The sequence below is a fragment of the Echeneis naucrates genome, chromosome 13, assembly GCF_900963305.1.
Source record: "Echeneis naucrates chromosome 13, fEcheNa1.1, whole genome shotgun sequence".
NCBI lineage: Eukaryota > Metazoa > Chordata > Actinopteri > Carangiformes > Echeneidae > Echeneis > Echeneis naucrates.
The window spans coordinates 21,781,450-21,802,512 of NC_042523.1; the positions used below are offsets into that span (position 1 = coordinate 21,781,450).

The following is a 21,063-nucleotide window of genomic DNA, read 5'->3' on the forward strand; positions in this document are numbered from 1 at the left end:
TTGGTCCAATGGTCTGTAAAATTAGCTATTGGCATCACTGTTGTGAATGTGTCTGCTGGGAGAGGAGACGAGGTGAATTAGATATTCAGCAGACTGTATTACTATACAACTGCTAGCTGCTAATGACTTTTTTTAATGTACCACACAAACAAGAAGGAAAGGAAAGGAAAAATGACCACAGCTTTATTTTATTCCAAATGTGTTATTTTTTTCCTTTATTTCCATTGTAGGGCCCAGGCCTTTGACACTTCTGAAAGCACCCACACACTCTATGCTGAAACTGGAGTCAAAGTCGGCATCGAGCCACACAGCCAAGAGTTCAATGCTAAATATCTGGAAAAAAGAAACAATTCCAGTACAACATCTTTAGTACAGCATCATGCACAGCCAGTGGAGGAACATGCATGTTCAATGCGCATGGAGGAAGTGTGGGCTGTCTGAGTCGTGGTGCTGGTTTGTCTTTTTCAAGATGTAAATATGTCTCATTGCACACAGCGAGTCAACAAAGCTGTGTTTTCATCAGTTTTGGTCAGCACCTTGAGCACAATCAAACATGCCCAAAGTACTCCGCTACCCACAATGCTTTACACTTATAATTGTACTGGAATTATAAACCCTTTGAAAGAGGATGGCTCAAAATGAGGTGAAGGGGTAAAAAAAAAAAAAAATACGTTTGCCAGTGTCCTGATGAGCTCACCCTCTGAAACGCACTCACTGTGGGGCCACACAGCACTCCCAGGCCACCAGCCAAGTGGTGAGAATGAAAAAAAAAACAAAAACAGGTTAATGAAAACTGAGGGGAGGGGGAGGGGGGTGTCCAGTCCTCGACTTGTTGGGTGATCTTGATCGCTCAGCACCCCACAAAGTGCACAAACACACAGGCTTTAATTTTTCAGTTAATACTCTCCGAATTCCCTCCCTCCCTCCCCTCCTGCAGTCTGAGACACTCAAAGTGTAGATGGAGAATAAAAAGAGGATTAACAGATCCAGAGCTAATACCATGACATTCCTCCGCTGTACAAATTGTTAATATCCTATAGGTTAGCTAAATGTGAGCTGGCCCTTTAAGTTATTTACAAGAAACCCACCAGCAACCATTTCAGCAGTAAAATGAAATGCAAAAAACAATGTCACTTAACTTGTTTGTTGTTTCTTTTATGGTTTAGAAAGTAATTTGATTACAATTAACCAAAAACATGATGTTTAAGGTAATATATATATAATATATATTCATATGTCAAGGTTAAGCAAAAATCTACAAAGCAAAAAAAAGGCATATGTACATGTTCACCCTGTCCCAGAAAACAATAAAGAGTCCCAACTCTCAGGCTCTGACAAACTCATACCTTGCACCCCTCCCTCCTTTCGTCACGTGCTTCAAGTGCTGTGTCACAACAAAGCGCACGGGAGGTAAATGGTTCTGTGTGATGGCATCTGAGAGCTCGTTCCCCACGAATTGGTAAAATGAGCCGCTGTTGCTTTATCGGATGAAGGCATAGATGCGAACTGCAGCGGTTGCTGAGATGCATGTGTGTTTCCGAGTCTGTGGCACTAAACATGGGAGCCAGACTGGGCAGGCCATCACAGAGCTGACGCCGGGTACAGCCTTGGATCTGTTACATTTCAAGGCATGCAACAAACACACCAATGTTCAACTTGCTCGTACCATTTGTGTCACAAGGTTTTAGCTGATATTCTTGCAGTATGTGTGTATGCATGTTTTTCTTTAATGTAATACATATATGCGTGTAAACTTGTCTATTTTGATCCTTGGTGTCAATCAGGAAGTCTGCCTTACTTTAAATGCACCGACATTTTCTGTCACTATGTTTGATGGACTGTTGTTTCATTATAATATACTTTAAATGTCTCAATGTGCAAGAAAGCAGCAGCATCTATTATTTTCTCTTATTTCATTGAAGAAGAAAGACTGAAAAGGGAAAAAAAAAAATTAATCAAAAGTTCTGAGGAGCAGAGGAGCTGGCGACTTCCTGATATGGATACGTTTGCATTTCGTTGGTTTTTCAATTGTTTCCTCGATTTTTGTTCAGAAACCAGAACAGCGGCTGCTGATGGCTCCATTAAGCAGGCGTTGTCTGGATGCGTTCCAGACATGGTCCTGGTGGCTCCTCCCCCCCACCTCTGCACTTCCCTCAGGCTTCCTGCGGGGCAGGCCTCTTGAGGTCCCTGATCTGTTTGACCAGGTAAGTCTTTTCGTCATTGAACTGTTCGTCCTCTGTTCTGTCGTTCTGGAACTTGCTGAGAAACTCGATGAGTTTCGTCTGGTTTTTCAGCAGGATGTCCAGGATGGGCTGAGTCTTGTTGGGGTTGGCCACAAAGACCTGGTTGTGGAGGACGAGGACAAGAAGATCAACACGTGAAGACAATGTGCCCTATTTTTAATGCCAAAGACATGTTTGGTACAACTGCAAGGATGCCTGTCAACTAGACATCTGCGTTAAGTAGATTTACAGTCGTTGCATCAGCTTTTCATGAAATTGCACTCAAATGCTGTTAAAATTACTTGTTCTTTTGCTTGCTCCATTAATCATCATTTATAAATTTAACCATATATATCATCATCATATGAACAGAAACTGAGCTATGATTTCTTTATTTTACCTTAAAAACATGGAAAGCCTCAAACTGGATGTTGCGGCTTTTGTCCCGTAGCAGATTCATCATTAGTTTGAGATTCTCTGGCTTGCTGATGTATTTCGTCATTATGGTGAAATTGTGCCGATCAAGAAGCAACTCCCCCAGTAACTGGATCATTTCAGAGAGAAATAGGAATGTTTAGTTAATTAATTACTTGAATCAAAAGTTATTTTTCAAAATTTACAAAGTGCTTCCAAATTTAAAGCTATAATATAGCTTATATCCACATTAAAGTCTACTTTGATGGATAATTCTGTATCATAATTGACGATAAAGACCCGTTCTCAAAGTAAAACAGAACATCAGAAAAAACAAACAACTGACAGTTTGAAAGTGTGGAAGGTTTCAATCTTTGGTACCAATTTGTGACACCAGGAGAGCTCTTAACATCAGAGGTTCAATTATGCACCAGTCTAAACCTGAGGCAGAATTTAGGGCATCATTTTTTTCCCTTCCTGCCACTAGATGGCAGTCATGACAAGTTGATGAGGACAGACGATGCAGAGAAACCCAACTCTGACAAGACCAATCTTTAAATAGCTCCCTGAAGGCAGTTTTACTACTCGATGGGGCCTATTTGCAGGCACAAATCGGGGTCCTTACCTTGAGGGACTGCCTTTTAGTCACGTAGTTTTCTGAGTGGAGTAACTTCTCATATTCACTAAAGAACTACAGAGACAAAGAGGGAAAGAGGTAGTGAGAGAGGAGAAGACAGTAAAAATAGATGCAGTTGGGTATAAGGGGGGAGATGGTCATCTGATTTGCTGTCTATTGTGGTTTTCTTTTTTTCTTTTTTTTAATCTGTGTTGTATCAAAACAGAGTGACAGGAAAATTTGAGATTTTCACACACGTTTTAACTGTTGTTAGGAGAAGCACTGAAAACATGTCAAACACGCTGATTGCTACAGTTTTAATATGATTGTAACAGTCAAAAGGAAGCAGGCTGGTTCCGCTGAAGATTTTAGAAAAACTCATCTCAGACTTGTTGAATTCCAGAAAAAAGATTGCACAAAAGCTGCAGATAAACAGCTTTTAGGTTAAGACTGATTTATGAAAAATCTTTTCACCGGCCATTTTTCATGATGAACTCTATACTGATACCTATTTTTGTAAAAATAAAAATGTTGATCTCACTTTGGGTAAATCCCTTCCCCAGTACATTCAGTGTGGACTTACTCTGTCATAATGTTGCTCCAGAAACTCTGCACTCAGTAGCTTGTGTCTTGTGAGGAGGTCCTAGAAATAGACAATGTTGAAAATTAGAAATTGATTCGGACAAATGGTTTTGACTTTTTCCGTCCCATTTGTCTATTTGGAAAAGGCAAGAACAAACTCAGATGAAGATATAATCTTTAGAAATGCATTGTAATTAATAATAATAAATAAAAAAAAAACAAAAAGACATCTAATCCCATAATTGCACAGAAAAATTGCTTTGGGTCAGTGTGATTAGTGATATTTCTGGACTTAATCCTTTTCAAAGACATAAGAACACTGCTTCATCTGGGGCAAATGAATCCTTTTTTTGTATGGAGCAAAAATCCTCTGTATTAAAAGAAATCCTGCCTTAATGCATGGGATTATAATCTGACCACTGGCATTCATTTAGCAGTGTTTAGTTTGTTAGAAAAGCCTTAAATTACGGTTTAAACTAACCCCCTTTTGATAGAAGCCTCAATCAGCAAACCAACACCGTTTTAAAACATCACTGTGATTAAAAACAAACTTTTAATTCATCTAAACCGTACATGAATTTAAACCAGACTTTACAACATTGTCTTCTGTTTGTACTCTAAATCAGAAACTAAATTTAAGCATAATATTTCAGAGAGTTTTCACACAGGCCACTTTGACTTTCTGGTTTGAAACTTAAGAGGCCAATTCACGACAGTTAAAGGGGTTTGTTCAACATCTCAAAATCATAACTGAAAATTATGTTTTCCAGTTTAACTGTTCCAATTGACTTTCTCCAAGACCTTGTGTCAAAGTGTTGTTTTAAATGCAATATCATCAGTAGCAGCAGCTGCTACTTGCCAGCAGCTCATCAAACATGCCGTGTGAGCTGTCAAATCAGTTATAATGTTTCAAATGATATAATGTACAAACCCCCACTAACTTACTTTGAAAGTGGCAAACGCGTCTGAAGCGATGTCAAACGTGGACATCTCCACATATCTGAAGAAGTCATAGAACTGCTCTGACCAAAGCGTGATTTTGGCCAACGGTTCATGTCTGATGCACTCCCTCAACATGATACCGCAGTTTAGGGCGATCTCTGGAGACTCATACCTGGGTGGAACAGTGACACAAGCACATTAATCCATGAATCAGTAAACCGAAACAAGTTGTGCATGAGGTGTTAATGACACATACACACATCAGCAGTTGTACAAATTAGGTCACGAACAAAGTAATAAATTACTTTGTAAATATAATATTCCTGGAAACACGTGTTTGTCAATGTGTCTCAGGACAGTAGTGCAATAGCACATTAACATTTGCCAAATATATGTTTTGCATTGTAAGGTTTTCTTTCCATTAAAAATGGATTAGGGATGTTTGGGGAAGACTTGTGCAGCACAGGAACAACTGGTAAAAAATGATGAACAATGGTTGGCACTTTTATCATGCAAAGCTTTGCACAAACATTTGAGTCCACTTTCATTCTTCTTTAGGCACAAGCAGACCGTTTGAAAACATGCTCTTGTTTCATTTTATGCTGGGAAGTTGTTTAGGAAGTTGCTCTGACAAAAACTGAACTAACCAAGGCAACATGACATGTGCGTGTGTGTCTTTACCCTTTAAGTAACATAAAGAGGATATTCTGCTGGGTGCAGAGGTATTCAACTGTGGGCGTCCGAGTACCAATCTGACGCCTCAGGATGTTGTTGAAGATCTGAGCAACATCTTTCTTTCCCTGTAGGTAACAAATAAGTAAACAACAAAAGGTTTGATGGAGCTCAAGTTAATGCATAAGATACAGAAAACAACACAGAGACCAGGTCAGGGTATTTAACCATAGAAGAAGATCTCTTACAAAAACAAGATATCAGTGACAAAAAGTCAGCAGACACTGGGTGACTGATGACATTTTCTTGAATATCTTTTGATTCAAATTTATACATTCAGCCATGTCTTTTTTGCACTCGTTACCTTCTTCAGTGCTTTGTTATTTTAAACAGGGAGTAAGGATGAGAGGATAAAAGAGGAAGAGAGAGAGAATACACAACACAATGAGTCATGTGGTGATAAAAAGAGTCAGGGAAGCCTGCAGCAGCAGTTACCACACAACACCAGTCTGACACGTTGCAGAGACGCGAGTTCACACACATCAACATAAGCAGCACTGCCACATATATCCAACTGTCGTCACAACTCGAGGATACACCATTAAAATACATGCATCCCTTTTTCTAATAAGATGTATTCTTGCTGTGTGTTCATACCTTCGTTAAACTAATGCAACTTTACTGCAAACCCTTAGTATTAAATCTTTAATAATTTGTTTCTCACTCTTTCGCCATCATTTACTCAATATTTCCTTCCTTCTTTTGTTTTATTCCTACAAAGGACATATTAAGTCTCACCTCAAAGTCAATGAGCTGCAGGTCAGCTATGAGGGTGCTAAGTAAGCCACTGTTGTAGAGCTCCTGGGCTAGTTGGGCCACTGCTTCTGTCTGGGGCTCTTTTTCATTAGTCCCATATAGGATCTCTTTCATGGCGACCAGACTCTTTGACACCTCTTCTGTGGCCTGAATAAGTATAAATACACATACACACAGATATATACATACTATCAAGCAGACAACATAATTTCAAGCTTTAACAGGATATATGGCATTTCACAGGTGATGAATCCCAAAAGTGAAGTTAATGTGAAAGTTGCCATACCTTCTCTGCCTTTTTGTCAGAGATGTCATGCTTCTCAAGCACTGTCATGCTGTCCTTAAGGTGTTTGACGATGTCCGCCGGCGACTTGTGGGACTTGCCAAAGGGGAAAGGCATGGTGGAAAGTTACCACGAGCAACCAGGCAGCGGACTGTCCACCTGCGGAAAGAAATGTAAAACAGAGTCAGAGCCCAGTTGAGGACCTATGGCAATGGTGCTCAAGCTAGTCCTAGAGAAGTACAGAATGGGAGGTGTGTTAGGTGGGGAAATTGATTAAGAATATAAAGCCTGTGACTAACAAATGATTTGGAAGTCACAGTCAAGCAGACAACGTCACCATGCAAGTCTGGACAAATTGAACAAGAGATCACCAAGATTGTGACAGTAGATTCGGGCCAACTATATGTGCAGTTTTGTTTATATGAACTTCATACACAGATGGGAGTTATGTCAGGTCAGAGTGAAGTATCATTTACGTGACAACATAAAAATAGAGCTGCTTTGACATTGTATTCAGACAACATAAATTAGCCAAACTTATCTGTTAAAACATTACATTACATAACTGGATCCTGAGTTAAACTATCACTGCTCATGGGGTGAGACAAGTCATCTCTATTGCATTATAATATTACACCATCTTTTGCAAGATGTTATTTATAAATCAGAACCAGTGCTGTGTGCCTTTCTTGTCTTCCTGTTGTTTTCAGTCTTTTCAACTAAGTCTGAACATCTAGACAATCAAAATCATTCCAACCATTTCTTAGACTCTGTAACCTGAAAACTTAACGAAAAGAGAAACAAGTGTACTGTCAGAGGCCAAAGTCCAGTTTCAACAACTTGTGTACAGTTGTTGCCCTGGTGTGGCCATCTGAAGCAAGAAGAGCTACATTCCAAGTATCCCAATGAAAAGTACCACTAGCTCCCACTGTAAAAACATACTATATTGGCAGGTAGCCCTGATGTCAAACTGTGAATGAAATCTCATCAACGTCCCATTGCTGGTGTTTATTACTAAGAGAATTTCAAAACAGCCAAATATTTAAATTTCTAGCACAGTGGATTGATTTGTGTGTTTGGCACAGGTGAACATCATATCTAGAACTGACTACTAATGTGTTCTTGTAAAGCAGCAGTCATCTGGATCTTCTGGTTCTTTGATCTTTACAGAGATACAGGCCTCACTATAACCAACCTGGATTCAGACCTTTGTATTACTCACTCCCTGTACAGAGCTTAGTATATCTAAGTAAACACATTACTAAACAGAATGCTCTTCAGCATGTCTCACTAAAAAAGTCTGAATTAAAATTAACCATGTGACTAAAACTAGGGCAATGACGTGGGCGATGCAGCTGGCAGACATGACAACGATATCTCACTGCTGCTATTATTTAACCGAGTTACTTAACAAGGACCTTTATCTACTCAACTCACTGACACACCCAACCACCTAGCATACACTACAGGGTAAAAGCTGAAGTTTTCTGAACAGATAAGAAATGAGCTGAGAAAGCCTGGGCTACCACAAGAAGTAATTAGCAACACAGCAGTTTACAAGTGCTTCTTTGCAAATGGACTGGGTCACAGGAGATGGCTACCTATTTATTCTGAGTGAAGACGAACAAACCCATCAGTAAAACTTAACCCCAGTCCAAAGATCATTTGAACTAAAAAGATTCATATTGAGCATACTGCACTGTCAGACATTAATTTCCAGTACAATATTAAAGTGTACCACAGTACATAAACACAATTTCTTAGAGGTGCAAATCTAATACCAAGTATAGTATGAAACCAACCTGTTGTCCTCCCGGGATCCTCTAAGCTCTAAACACAAACCCTCCAACAGTCACATGCTTAGGTCTTGGCAGGGAATCCACATTTAGAAAGCAACGCTGAGGCCAAGAATATAAACCAAGCAGCACCGAAGTGGGAGGTGCAGGTCACCATTCATATATGATGTGTCATGAGTGACTTGGCTGAAATAGTACACCAGTTCCCAGTTTCACCGGTGAAACAAGCACTTAAGTTTAGCTTGCTAACATCTTTTTTAATCTAGACACACCTCAGCTTTGCCAGGTGGCCAAATCCTTCTTTCGTACAGGTTAATGCTGGTTAATGTAGGCAGTAGAGCCGGCCCTCTGCTCCATGACCTGCTTCACCAACAGTGACGCAAATAGGGAGGCCACACATATGGCAGGTTCACAATCAGCTGATCACAGTGAACCCACAAAACCTTCTTAACTAAACAGGTAATGTGTGCAAACGTCAGGCTGCACACATTACCACGCACATTGACCCAACATGGCCCTGCAGGCGGAAACCGGTCCAAATACCTGCCGTACTATATTAATGAGAAAACCGTCTCACCGTCGTGTTAGCCACACCAGGCCTTAAATATCAACCATTAGCTCCACTCGACATGTGGTTAGCCAAACAGAAAACCAATAAAAGGGTATTAAACAAAAGACTCCTCAAAAGTCAAAGTCACTCTCAGCCTTCAGTCCAAACAGCAGCAGATGCTCTGCTATCATCAAAGCTAGCGAGCAGCTAGCTAATGCTAACCCAGTCATCTAGCTAAATTATTTACATGTGTCGCTCAGATATTTCTGTTTTTCTTACTATCTAATGTTAAAAAAAAATAATAATAATTGTCACACTTGCAAACCTACTGCCCTGTAAACTGGGGCAACACGAACCTGACAGTGAGCACCGCCCATCTGTGTTGTCCATGCCCGGTTTGTGATGGTGTAAAGACTGCCAACTTTGCGCAATGCTAACAAAATGGACACTTTGATCATTGAGTAATTCTATGTTTAGCAGATGCATAACTGACGCAGATCCGTATGCACACACACACGTGTGTGTGTGTGTGTGCGTGTGTGTGTAATTATACTGCGTTTACTCTTTACTGCACAGCTTTCTGTATGTTTGCAGGCTAACGTGGCCTATAATATTTCAATCACTGTTCACCCAACAACAGTGCAGCTGCTTTTCTTGTGAAAGTGTGTGTGTAAATTGTCGACACACACGAAGTTCCCACGACAGGCCTGTAGCTTAAAAACCCCTTATATATCTGCTTTTGCTTTATTTACGTGGAAATAGAAAGCGCAGGGCAAGTTCACGATAGTCGTTTAAAAAAAACGGAATATCCGTAGCGTTAGCTAGCTAGCTTAGCATATCCTTAGCCAGGCCTGCCAGCGGCTCCTCGCCTCGGTGCCATCAAGCCCATGCCTGCCTTTAGCTGCAGCCCTGTCCAGCAAGCTAGCGTTAGCAAGTGCGGCTAACCAGCTAACCTGATAAGGCAGACGTTGGAGCTAAAGAAGCCCCACACTTCGGAGGGTATCCTGCATTTATAACAATAGACATCGTACCTTTCGTAGCGGCGCTTCCACTAATTCCTCCTTCCTTTTCCCCCCCACCTCCGCCGGGTTTGTCAAGACAGCAGCAGGCGGCTCCGGGGGTGCACCTCGGAACAAAAAACAAAAGTGCTTTGTTTCCCTCGTTCGTCGCCTCCTCTTGTTTGTGCTGTCGTTAATTGTGCGGCCTCTCGTCTCCTGGTTCTTTCTCCGTCGGACTGGGAACGGGAACCGGAGCGGAGCGGCGCGGCGATCACGGCGTCTACCGCCTCCTCTGGCCGTCCGATGTCATGGCAACAGCGGCCGTTGGCCTGCGCGAGGACGGGCAGGTGATCGGAGGAGGGCGCGCGCACTCCGAATGTGACGAATGTTTGTTTTTGTGTATAAAGCTTTATTGAGAAACACAACTTTACAACCACACACACGCACACACGCAACAAAAAAGGAAGCTGCGGGAGTCAATACGTGACAAACTCGGATTCATTTATTCGACATCTTAATGACTCTGAAAATTCATCTTGGGTTCATCAAACTTAAGGTTTATTACACACAGCTGTGGAGACATTGGTACAGTTGTCTCTTTGTGGGACACTGATTCAGAAAATAGTTTAGGACAGAATTGTTTATTATGTCTTTGCATGTTATTTATTTTTACGCAATGTCTTGTCTTTTATTTGTACCTTGAGTCTGGATCAAAGTTTGTTTGATTGATTGGATTTGATTTGGTTGATTAATAGATTGATTGGAAGCTAGAAGAAAAAAGAGGTATTTCCGCACGTAAATGCATTTCTACAGCTATACATATCTCCATAACAGATATTTGAAGACAATGGCCAAGACTCAGCTGCATTATAGCTGCTTAAAGGGTTCATTATATATTATAGTATTTTTTTAAATTCTCTTCTTTGTGTGAATAAGCTTGAAGGACTTGAAATACTCTTTCAAGTCACATAGCAAAGCAGTGAATTAGATAAATAAACACTTTGCCGTTCTCCACTATGTCTGTGGAATTTAACATACAAAATAAAGAAGTAAACAAATAATTTAAACTATCAACTAAACTAATAGTAAGCTAACAATTAAAGGTTAAAATATGTAATGCCACTTTTACATTCAATTTAAATAGTTTTGTTAGTTTCAAACGGAATAGAATCTTTTATTTGGGACCAGAAAGTGAGTGAATATGTATAATCGTCAAATAAATGCGGCAGGTTTGTGTTGGGAGCTGCGGGTGGTAGATGCCAGTGTAGATTACTTCTTTAAATTGATGAGATGTCAGGTTGGGAAATATTTAGGTGAACGCTGAAACCTTCTGCCAGAAGTTGCAGGTTCAGGCTCCGTCTTAAGCTTACAGACAGCACTTTCAGATAGAATTTGAGTCAAAGATCTTACCCCATCAATGTGGCTAAATCTGGAAGCTGCTGATGTAATGTTGCAGTTGCTAGTTGGCAAAGTCTGTAAGTGCAACTGTATGCTGAAATTGCACCGACTGCCTACACAGAAGTGCAGCAGACTGACAGAAGTTAATGGCTGATGCACCATTTTTAGAGGCTGAGCTGCAGGATGCACAGAGTCCTTCATTCTCTTATTTTGTTTCCCCTTAAATGCTGAAATTGAGTCAACACTTTGTCTAGCAGCTGCTTCAAAATGACGCAGCAAGACCTCACTTCATTCTTTATCAAGGAACTTTATTCATTTTTAAAGTGCTGAATAGGCTGGCACTGGGTCACATTTATGAACTGCTCAGCTTTTTCCCACCTCCAAAACAATAATGGCTCTCCATTCCAGATCCACTTGTTTCCTCTTACTGTGGAATATTTTTCAACCAACAACTAAATGAAGCATTCAACTTGCAATGCTGAATCACTCATTTCACCGGATAGGTGAAGAGAACCATTTCTGGGTCACATATTAGTTAATTATGGCAATTTCCCTTAATCATTCAAAGACACTGATGTCGCACATTTTCATTCACCCAATCCGGCACAACTAACTTTGCATATTTCTCCTAGATGTCTTTTGGTTTGCTACTTATACAGGAGCCAGGCTATGACAATGTGGGCCTTGTTCAGGTTCCCATTTCTTACAGCCCTCCTCTATTTATTTCTAAAAGTTTTATTAAACCAAACAAAGACGTAGATTGGAGGGATCTGTAAAATCTGCCATCTTATGCTCCATCCCATAGTAGTGATAGAACTCCATTCGTCTGGAGACACCATTACAGCACAATGACCGAGCAGAGGAGCCATGGCAGCCTCATCTACCATATGGTTTCTTTACAAGTGTGGCTTTACAACTAGACTTTAATTTTCTGGTCCATTGCATTTTTCGTCTATTCGTTCTTATTTTTGACTTTCAAACACTAAATCATTTTCGTAGTTGTCAAGTAAAACTAAAGCTATGCTTGCATGTTGCATGTCATTGATTGACCCGTGAGACTTTAATATTTACATTCACAGAAAAGAAATAATATTTCTGACTACTCCACTCTGGTGTTGACTGTGCAACTTGTTATGATGGCAGTTAAGTGTCTGGTTTTTTTCTTGATTTAGTCCCAAAAACCTGATATTAAAGATACTGACAGTGGACTCCAGCAGTTTCTAAAGGAGCCACTGCCCACACACTTCCTCGTTTCACGCTTTTGATGATGTCATAATTACGTAATGGGTCATACCATGACTGTGGAGGTGGTCATAAATTTAATATACATTGTTAAAAAGTATTATCTCATTTGGAGTGATTATAAAGTTATTGGGGTTTTTTTTGTTTTTGTTTTTGTTTTTTTTTTACAAATGCTGTTTGTTTTTATATTGTTTAATGATAAAAAAAATATATCATGTTTTTTCTAAATTATTTATTTAGGTCATTTGGAATAACACCCCCCATGGGTGGAGTTTGGTTCAGTCCAGGCTGATTGTGCAGGAGAGAGTCAAACTTTAAAAGCAGCTGCACTTTCTTACAAAGCAGAGAAGGATATTAAATCTAACTCCTGATATTATTTATTTGCTCTTGGCTTATGTGAGATATTCCTCAATATTTTCATACACATGGCTGGTTCCATTGGTTCTAAAAAAAAAAAAAAAAAAAAAAAACTGTTAAGAAAACCTTGGAGCACTTTCAAATTGCAGGAATTATCTTATAGAGGGTTAAAATAAACTTGCTTTACTTTCACCTTGGCATTGAAACTTAGTGAGCAGTAGAAATAGGCCTGATTAACGCGTTAATTAAATGCTGATTGGTTCATTTCGCTTTAATTGTCGTAGTATGCTTGGTTGGTTGGGCACACTATCCATTACACCCAAGGCCCTGCTCATTCCCCTGGTCACCTGCCTCCTCCTCCTCCTCCGGACAGGACAGGAGGTTATTACTCTCTTCATGCTGATTAGGTTCGGATGAATAGCTGCCTTTGTTTGGCTCCGGTTCCCACGACCCGGCATTCGCCTGGTAGTCGCGTGTCTCCAGCCCCCACCCACCTCCAACCATAATGGACCAAAGGTGAAGGGACATCTGGTCAATCTGACATCTGCTCGCCGACAATTAACAGCCAATTTGAAAACAGGGAGTGTGATCAAGACGGCCTCAATGCGGGACAAGTTATTTTCACCGTGGCTCCAATTAGTCTGATAACACAACCAGCACTATTAAAGATGACACAGCCACATATGAGCAGGTATTTCCTCTGGTGATTTGTCGGTCCGTTGTACCCCCCCCTGAGGTCTGAGGAAACAGGTCTGGCTGTTTTTTTTTTGTTTTTTTTTTTTTTGTTTTGCAGGTAGTGTAATGTTGCCCTTGAGAAGAATGGGCGAGGGGCTCCCTGGAGCAAAGCTGGGTAACTGCACACTCTTGTTCATCCCTGGGAGAAGCGGAAAGTGCAGCTTTTTTGTTGTTGGTGGGGTGGGAGAGGGGGTGGTGCATGGTTTCAGGCTAGACATCTGTCGCTTTTGAGTTTTGTTTTGTTTTGGAGTTTTTTTTTTTTTTTTTTTCTAGGCCGGGTCTCTGAGTTATTGAATGGAGCCAGTGACCTGTCAGTCTTGACTGATGGGACCCCGTGTGTGGGAAAATCCCGCAGCCAAAGAGCTGGAGCATTCACATGCTAATGGGGCCCTATAAATACCAGGGCCGTGCCGCGCCGAGGGCCCTAGAGACGCGCCGAGATTCAGAGGAGGAGAGCCCCCGAGAAATAAACATGACTGCTTCGGCTCTGGCGAACAACGTGGGGAAACATCCGAGCGCCAAAGAGGAGAGAAAGGTATTTTACACTTGGAGATACTAAAGCCCAGTCTGCCAGAAGGATTTTACCACCGAGCTGGTCTCTAACCGACTCTGCTTCTTTACCTCCCTGCAGCTGAGGAAGCCGCTCATTGAGAGGAAACGACGCGAGAGGATAAATAATTGTCTAAACCAGCTGAAAGAAACTGTGATCGGAGCCTTCAGACTCGATGTGAGTATTTTCCTCATGCAGTCCAAAATAACGAATAGACAGCTGAGGCCGAATCGAGTTGACTCAAGGGCTGCTTATTTCTCAACAGCAATCCAAGCTGGAGAAGGCTGATATTCTTGAGATGACGGTGAAGCATTTGCAGAACATCCAGAGCAATAAATTCAACGGTGAGGCGCATGCGCACTTGTATTTTGGGATGGGTTTGGTGTTGGTGTTTATTGATCCCTGTGAAGCTTCCTGATATGTGACCCCTGAGGGTGAAGCTGGCTGCCTTTTCAATGAAACCTCTTGACTTCGTTGACATTAGGCAGCAGGGGGCAGCACCAGCACACGCAACGCCTGGTGCTGCAGGCTGCATCTGCTCAGAGTGAACCCGTTGAGCTGTGAGGTGACAGTTCACCTGAGCAGTGTTTACACAGTTAAATGGGTGTGTGGGTCAGCTGGGTAAACGCTGAGGAGCAGTGGTCCAAGCTGATTTACTGGACACAAGCGTGTCTCCACCACCAGGGGGTGATCTAACCTCTGTCCCATTTTTCCTAATGCAGACCCCACAGCAGGCCTGGAGGCCCAGCAGAAATACAGCACCGGGTACATCCAGTGCATGCACGAGGTCCACAACATGCTCCTCACTTGCGACTGGATGGACAAAACTCTGGGCTCGCGCCTCCTCAACCACCTCCTCAAGTCCCTGCCCAGGTCCACCAACGAGCACCCCGCCTCCCAGCCCACATCCACGCACGGCGTCCTTCCTGCCGCCGGCCAAGGAAACCCCGGTACTCCCCTCAGAGGAGAACCCCTGCCTGGGAGGCAGCTCCAGAGAGAGGGACCGTCCTGCCACCTAGCTGGACATCAGGAGAGAGCCGCCCTACACAACTCTCACCTGGGGATGCTGGAGATGTGGAGGCCCTGGTGAACTGGTGGATTAATGATCTTGGTTCTCCATTTTGTTAGCCCATCCTCTGTTATGTATCTTATAGATATGCTGCTCAGAAGACAAACGTGGGGCAGTTTTGTTCCAGTGACTATTATTGTAGGTGTGCTATAATGATTCTATACAGACCTTTTCTCAGTACTTCCCTTCAGAAGTTGACTTCTTGTAGCCTGCATTATAGAAGGCTCTTATTAATCTTTCATGTATTTATTGTATTAACAGCTTTATTTATTTGATATTATAAGACATGACTTTGCTTCTTAGACTTTGTTTGCCATTGCATAGATTTTCATGTCTTCCTCTATTGCTGTATAATTAACCTAAACATTAATAATAATAAAACATATCACATTTTATTAACCTTTATGAATGATAATGTTCATGTGTTTGAACATTACCCTGATGCATCACAGCTTACTTTATTTTTATCAGGTTATTTCAGACAATAATCATAAAAATATCTATGGAAATGTTATGGAAATTACTTGAATATATATTCATCCTCAATTTTGACCATCAAAGGATTAAGATTAGTGTGAACATTTCAAAAGCAGCATTGATCAATATCTGTATACATTTCAAACCAAATATCACAAAGTCACCGTGAACTTGTCGCTTTCATTGACTGCAGAGTTTGTCAAACATAACAAGATGTTTTCAGTAAATATGCTCACGCAAACACATACAGTAACCCGCCCAGCAACAAGTGTCAGCCACCAGCTGTTGAATTTCCTTAGGGATGAATAAAATATCTATCTTGGCATGAAAAGCTAACATGTTATCACTACAAAACAAACCTCCATGAAGGTTTGAAGAATAAACTCTACATAATGATAATGATGATAACCGTAAGACTACAAAGTTAAAGTGGATCTATTTTAATGTGCAAGATAAAGATGGAAAGTAAACCCCACTGAGTAACAACTGAGGCTTGTCTTACATCTACAGAATTTATAGATTTTGCAGAGAACTTCCAGGGAACGTTACAGGATCCGTAAAAACCATCACAGTCTTTAAAGTGGCTGGAGCAGGAAGTCAGTGCAGGGAATCTAAACTAACTAAGGTGTTCTCTCCTCTTGGTTCTCAGCTGAGCTGCACAGTTTTGAAGTTTTCTCAGTATTCTGTGAAAAATGTGTATAATACAAACGAAGTTCTTTAACTTACAACACTCTTTAGTCTAAAATTGAAAATGATGTTTCTCTCATCTTGATGTCCAACTTGTATGTTAGACTCTTGAATCTGAACCCAAGACAAACCCGGACCTGAAACCTCAGATTTAAAGGTCCAGACATTTTAGATCCACTTTCATGAACTGAATAAAAGATGCGTTTGAGAGGGACTGGATTGTTTATGTTTCTCCGGTGGAGATACTGATAATCTGTATAAGGACTGCAGGTTTCATTTGGCATCTGGCAGATTACCAAAATGTTTAAAACATGGAACATTTATGTTCAAGAGCCTTTTAAAGCATCAGTCACCCCCATCTGTGCGCACTAAGATACAGTGGCTCTGGTCAAAGCGGGCGTCTCGGTACATTCACGCTACGTTTTACATAAAGATGTAATTCATCCTTTGTGAAACAGCAAGTAGAGAAGTGCATATGGCCAACTCTCCAGCTATTATTGCCGTTATGATTGGTCGCCACATGGCGCCAGTCGGCGGGTTGGGAAGAGGGGGAGCCGGTCCCTCAGCGAGCTCTCCAACAAAAGCGAGCCAAGACAGCTGCTCTCTCCACAGTCCACACCATTAGAGATCTGGAACTGGGATCTGGGGGTGGCGAGGTGCCAAAAAATCCTCCACTTCAAAGGTCTGAAACTCTTCCTTTATTTGGGGCACTAGAGTTTAGTGGTGCTTTCTGAGGCAACACGGTGCGTAAAAGAGAGTCCAAAGGCAGGAGAAGTCTTTGCGTCTACCTGGAAGGTGGCTCAGATGCCTGCACGGCCCGTTTTTGGAGCAGACAGAGCTGCTCTATTGTACATGTGATTTGCATGATAACACCACGTACAAAACACGTAGAATAACAGAATAACCAGGCCAGAGGGCTGAGCTCTCTCATTAGACATAAACAAATAGACATTGTGCGCAAAGGACTGAACCAGCACATCCCACCAATACTGATACTGATATCACAGACCAGCATCAATTCACTGGATTAAAGCCTCTTTGTTGTGAAAGATACCTCCATCGAAATAAAAATAACATGCACAACTATAAGTTGTCCACAAGTCCTCATCTAAATATGATCGACTCTCGCAGCAGAGCAAGCGACGTGAGAATGCAGTTGCACACAAATCAGAAGTCACAAAACAACGGGCAGAACAAACGAGGCGACACAGGGCAACACCTGTCGCTTTCTTTGGAGAAGGGCCCTTAATTCCCCCTGGCTGATTCAGTTCGGGTCGAGGGGCCGCCAGCAGCAGCTGCCAACTGAAGGCATCGCGTTACATCCGCCAAACAGCCGGGTAGATCTGCTGAGGACCGGACACAAAGGCAGGCAGAAAGAGGAAGAGGTCGGGCAGAGAGTGTGGAGGAAAAGTTTGGATGGAAGAGATCAGGAAATAGCATGGCAGGGAATTTACAGAAGACAGGTTATAAAATATAAATGAAAGGACCCCGATCAGAAATCCCTTCTGAGTTATAATAGTTATATTCTAATAGATATAGAAAAAAAAATATTTCGGTGATAATGAATTTTAAAGTGCAGCTGAATGGAAGTGCACGCAGCTCATTAGTACCAATGGAGGGGGGGTGGTGGTGGTGGTGGTGGTGGGGGGGCAGCGGGGTTGCCCCCCCTCTAACAAACCGTCTGATTAAAGCCCGTCCGGCCCTGCCAGGCGCAGACCGGGGCCGGCCGGAGACAAAAGCGGAGGACGCTCATTGGCTCAGGCCGTGTGCGCTCTGTTGTCCCTCCGCAGGAGCAGCTCGGCCCCCATTCACATGCTAATCAGCCCCTATAAATACTAACAACAGCCACTCAGCGCCAGCAGCACGTCTCAATAGGATTGCACAATAAACACAGGGCGCCTCGCCTCGGCTGCGAGTTTGTTGATTTTTTTTTTTTTTTTTTTTTTTTTTCTCCTGTAACCGGTTCCGTTTGCCAGCTGCTCCTCTCTGAAGACGCCCGGAGAGGAAGAACCAGCAGCGGGGAGAAGCCACAGCAGCGGCCATCCGACAAAACATGGCTCCCTCGGCTCGGCCCAGCAGCACCGGACTCGGGTTGGAAGAAGATGAGTCCTACTATGGGATCCAGAAAGCGGACAGGAAGGTATAGACACACCGGGGGGGGGGTTGAAGGAGTGAGGAGGTGGAGGTGGATACACCTGACAATGACCTGGTTTTTTAAGTTTCCTGCACAAAGAGGGATTTACTGATTCATAAATACCCCTCTAACCTTATACCCCCCCCCCCCTCCCGTAGTGTCGATTTTTCTCTCTCTTACTGAAGTGGGATCTTTGTGCCCCCGCAGATCAGGAAACCTCTGGTGGAGAAGAAGAGGAGAGCTCGCATCAATGAGAGCTTGCAGGAGCTGCGGACTCTGCTGGCGGACTCAGATGTGAGTACTGCACCGGAGGCACGGAGGAGCTGAGGGGTGGGGGTGGGGGGGCACACATGCACCTGAGAGGAGGTAGACTCAGACTCTGGTTGTTTCCACAGCTTCACTCCAAAATGGAGAACGCAGAGGTGCTGGAGATGACGGTGAAGAAGGTGGAGGACATCCTGAAGAACCGAAGCCAAGGTATGTACACATTTGGTCCAACTGTTCACTCTGAGACAGGAGAGCTGAGCAGGCGATTATTTTACTGGGTCAGGATTCAAAGTGGACTTTAGGTCCTCTTTGACCTCAGTGATCTGTCCAAGAACCAAACAGAACCAACATGTTCACTCTTGTCGTAGCATATCCCTCTATAGGCCACAGGTAACATCCTAATATTATATTTTAGTGATAACTATTCGCTGTTAAAAATATATTTTGGAACAAACACAAGATGTTCAGAGGCCAACAGAGTCAGAGACTTTGAACTCTTCGATTGATGAACTAAAAGCTTGCACAACGCCCACTTTGATATTATAATGATGTATCAGCCTGAGGCTTACTGGAAGAAACTACAAACTACAAATGAAACCCATGCAGGGTAAAAACTTGAAGAAGTGAGATTCGGAGCCATCAGTGGTGAGGAGCAAGCATTAAGATGTTATCTTAAAGCACCAACGGACAAAGTTAACGTAAAAGGACTCCTGTGTTGTGTTTAAACCGTCACAACTGTAACCAACTAAAAGTTCTTAACGTGTACGACACACTAATGTAGGCTGGACTTTAAAATATGTTGTATGAGTGCGTTATTATTAATGCTGACTAAGTTACGTTTTAACCATGTAGTATGTGTATCCAGTGTTGTGTAGTGTAGTGACTTTTTCCATCGATAGCATTGCATCTTGTTTTAGGAGATGATGATGAATTTCAACTCTCAAATGTTTGTAGTGCAATAAAAACTCCAATATTTCCACCAGAAATGAAGCGCGACAGCACGAAATGCAAAGTTTTCTGTGATTGCGTTGTTGTGGACAGTCGGTGGTTTCACATCTTTCTGTCTCCTCCTGCAGAAACAGACGCACTCAACCGAGAAGCCAGTGAGAGGTATGCAGCCGGCTACATCCAGTGCATGCACGAGGTCCACATGTTTGTGTCCAGTTGTCCGGGGATCGATGCCACGGTGGCGGCGGAGCTCCTCAACCACCTCCTGGAGTGCATGCCCCTGAATGAGGACCACCTCCAGGACGTGCTGATGGATCTAATCACAGACACTTCTGGGAGCAACGGCAGCACTTGGCACGGAGGCGGCGAGGCGCTCTGCGCGAGCCTGGGCTCTCCGGGGGGAAGGAGCCTGTCCCCGGGCTCGTCCTCGGCCCTCTCCCCGGCGCCTTCCGCCACGTCCAGCGAGGACCTGTGCTCCGACCTGGACGAGACCGACAGCGAGCACAACCAGAGCTCCACAGAGGGCATAGAGAACAGGGAGGCCCTGAGCATGCCCACCTTGACCTATCCCCGGTCCATGTGGAGACCCTGGTAGGTCCACCCTGTGAACAGATCACCTCCCCCTGCGGACAGCTGTCCACGTGCATGGATTTTTCTCCTGGACTCAATAATCAAATGTGTTCAATAAGACACAAAGAGACCGATTACAGTCCTGACAGCAGCTTCGCTCGACCGACATATAAAGCAACCGAGGACTTTGCGTTTGGAGGGACCATGACTGCGGCTTTTCTCTTCACTCCTGACTGGTGCACCGCGTTTACAGTCGTTATCTGGAACCCTGGGAAATGTAGGAAACCACTAATCCAAGCAGGAAAAAAAATATAGTGCAAGCTAAAGAAACAGCATTTCATCAGGAAAAGAATCCTTTTGGACATCACGGAAAAATGTGTAAATCTAAGTGTTAAAAAGTGGAGTTCGTCTCATCAGAGGGGCCTCAGTAGTGACACCATGGCTTGTGATCCCCCCCCCCCCCAAAAAAAAAAAAAAAAAAAAAACACCTGATGAAACCCAACACTTAAAACCAAACAAAGGGCAGAAAAGGAACAGTTCACGCTTCTTCTTTTGTCAATAACTCTGTATATAGAGGGATTTGTATGAGGAAAAAAGCTCTTTTTTTTTTTTAGAAGATTGGCAATGCCTCTGATTAATATAAATATTTCTATTGTATGTCATAAAGGTGTGTAGTTTATTGGACCAGTAGCCTCTTTCAGAATGACCACTTTATGTTGTGATGATGTTTAGAAATGT

At 42.6% G+C, this 21,063-nt stretch overlaps 3 protein-coding genes across 3 annotated transcripts; 2 read left to right on the forward strand and 1 right to left on the reverse strand.

Moving 5' to 3' along the window:
• Nucleotides 1-172: 172 nt before the first annotated feature.
• Nucleotides 173-10,186, reverse strand: cab39 (calcium binding protein 39). The gene is made up of 9 exons (XM_029517168.1): nucleotides 9,925-10,186; nucleotides 6,551-6,706; nucleotides 6,247-6,411; nucleotides 5,458-5,576; nucleotides 4,780-4,948; nucleotides 3,836-3,895; nucleotides 3,262-3,327; nucleotides 2,623-2,766; nucleotides 173-2,342 (listed from the first exon to the last, which is right to left on the reverse strand). Exons 2-9 carry the CDS (start codon nucleotides 6,662-6,664, stop codon nucleotides 2,154-2,156), a joined length of 1,026 nt encoding a protein of 341 aa, XP_029373028.1. The 5' UTR covers nucleotides 6,665-6,706; nucleotides 9,925-10,186; the 3' UTR covers nucleotides 173-2,153.
• Nucleotides 10,187-14,089: 3,903 nt separating this feature from the next.
• Nucleotides 14,090-15,263, forward strand: her8.2 (hairy-related 8.2). The gene is made up of 4 exons (XM_029518023.1): nucleotides 14,090-14,158; nucleotides 14,255-14,350; nucleotides 14,439-14,517; nucleotides 14,896-15,263. The coding sequence occupies exons 1-4, from the start codon at nucleotides 14,096-14,098 to the stop codon at nucleotides 15,261-15,263; spliced, it is 606 nt and encodes a 201-aa protein (XP_029373883.1). The 5' UTR covers nucleotides 14,090-14,095.
• A 3,092-nt stretch (nucleotides 15,264-18,355) lies between these two features.
• On the forward strand, nucleotides 18,356-20,788 carry her13 (hairy-related 13). The gene is made up of 4 exons (XM_029517726.1): nucleotides 18,356-18,546; nucleotides 18,748-18,834; nucleotides 18,936-19,017; nucleotides 19,884-20,788. The coding sequence occupies exons 1-4, from the start codon at nucleotides 18,460-18,462 to the stop codon at nucleotides 20,348-20,350; spliced, it is 723 nt and encodes a 240-aa protein (XP_029373586.1). The 5' UTR covers nucleotides 18,356-18,459; the 3' UTR covers nucleotides 20,351-20,788.
• The last annotated feature ends 275 nt before the right edge of the window (nucleotides 20,789-21,063 follow it).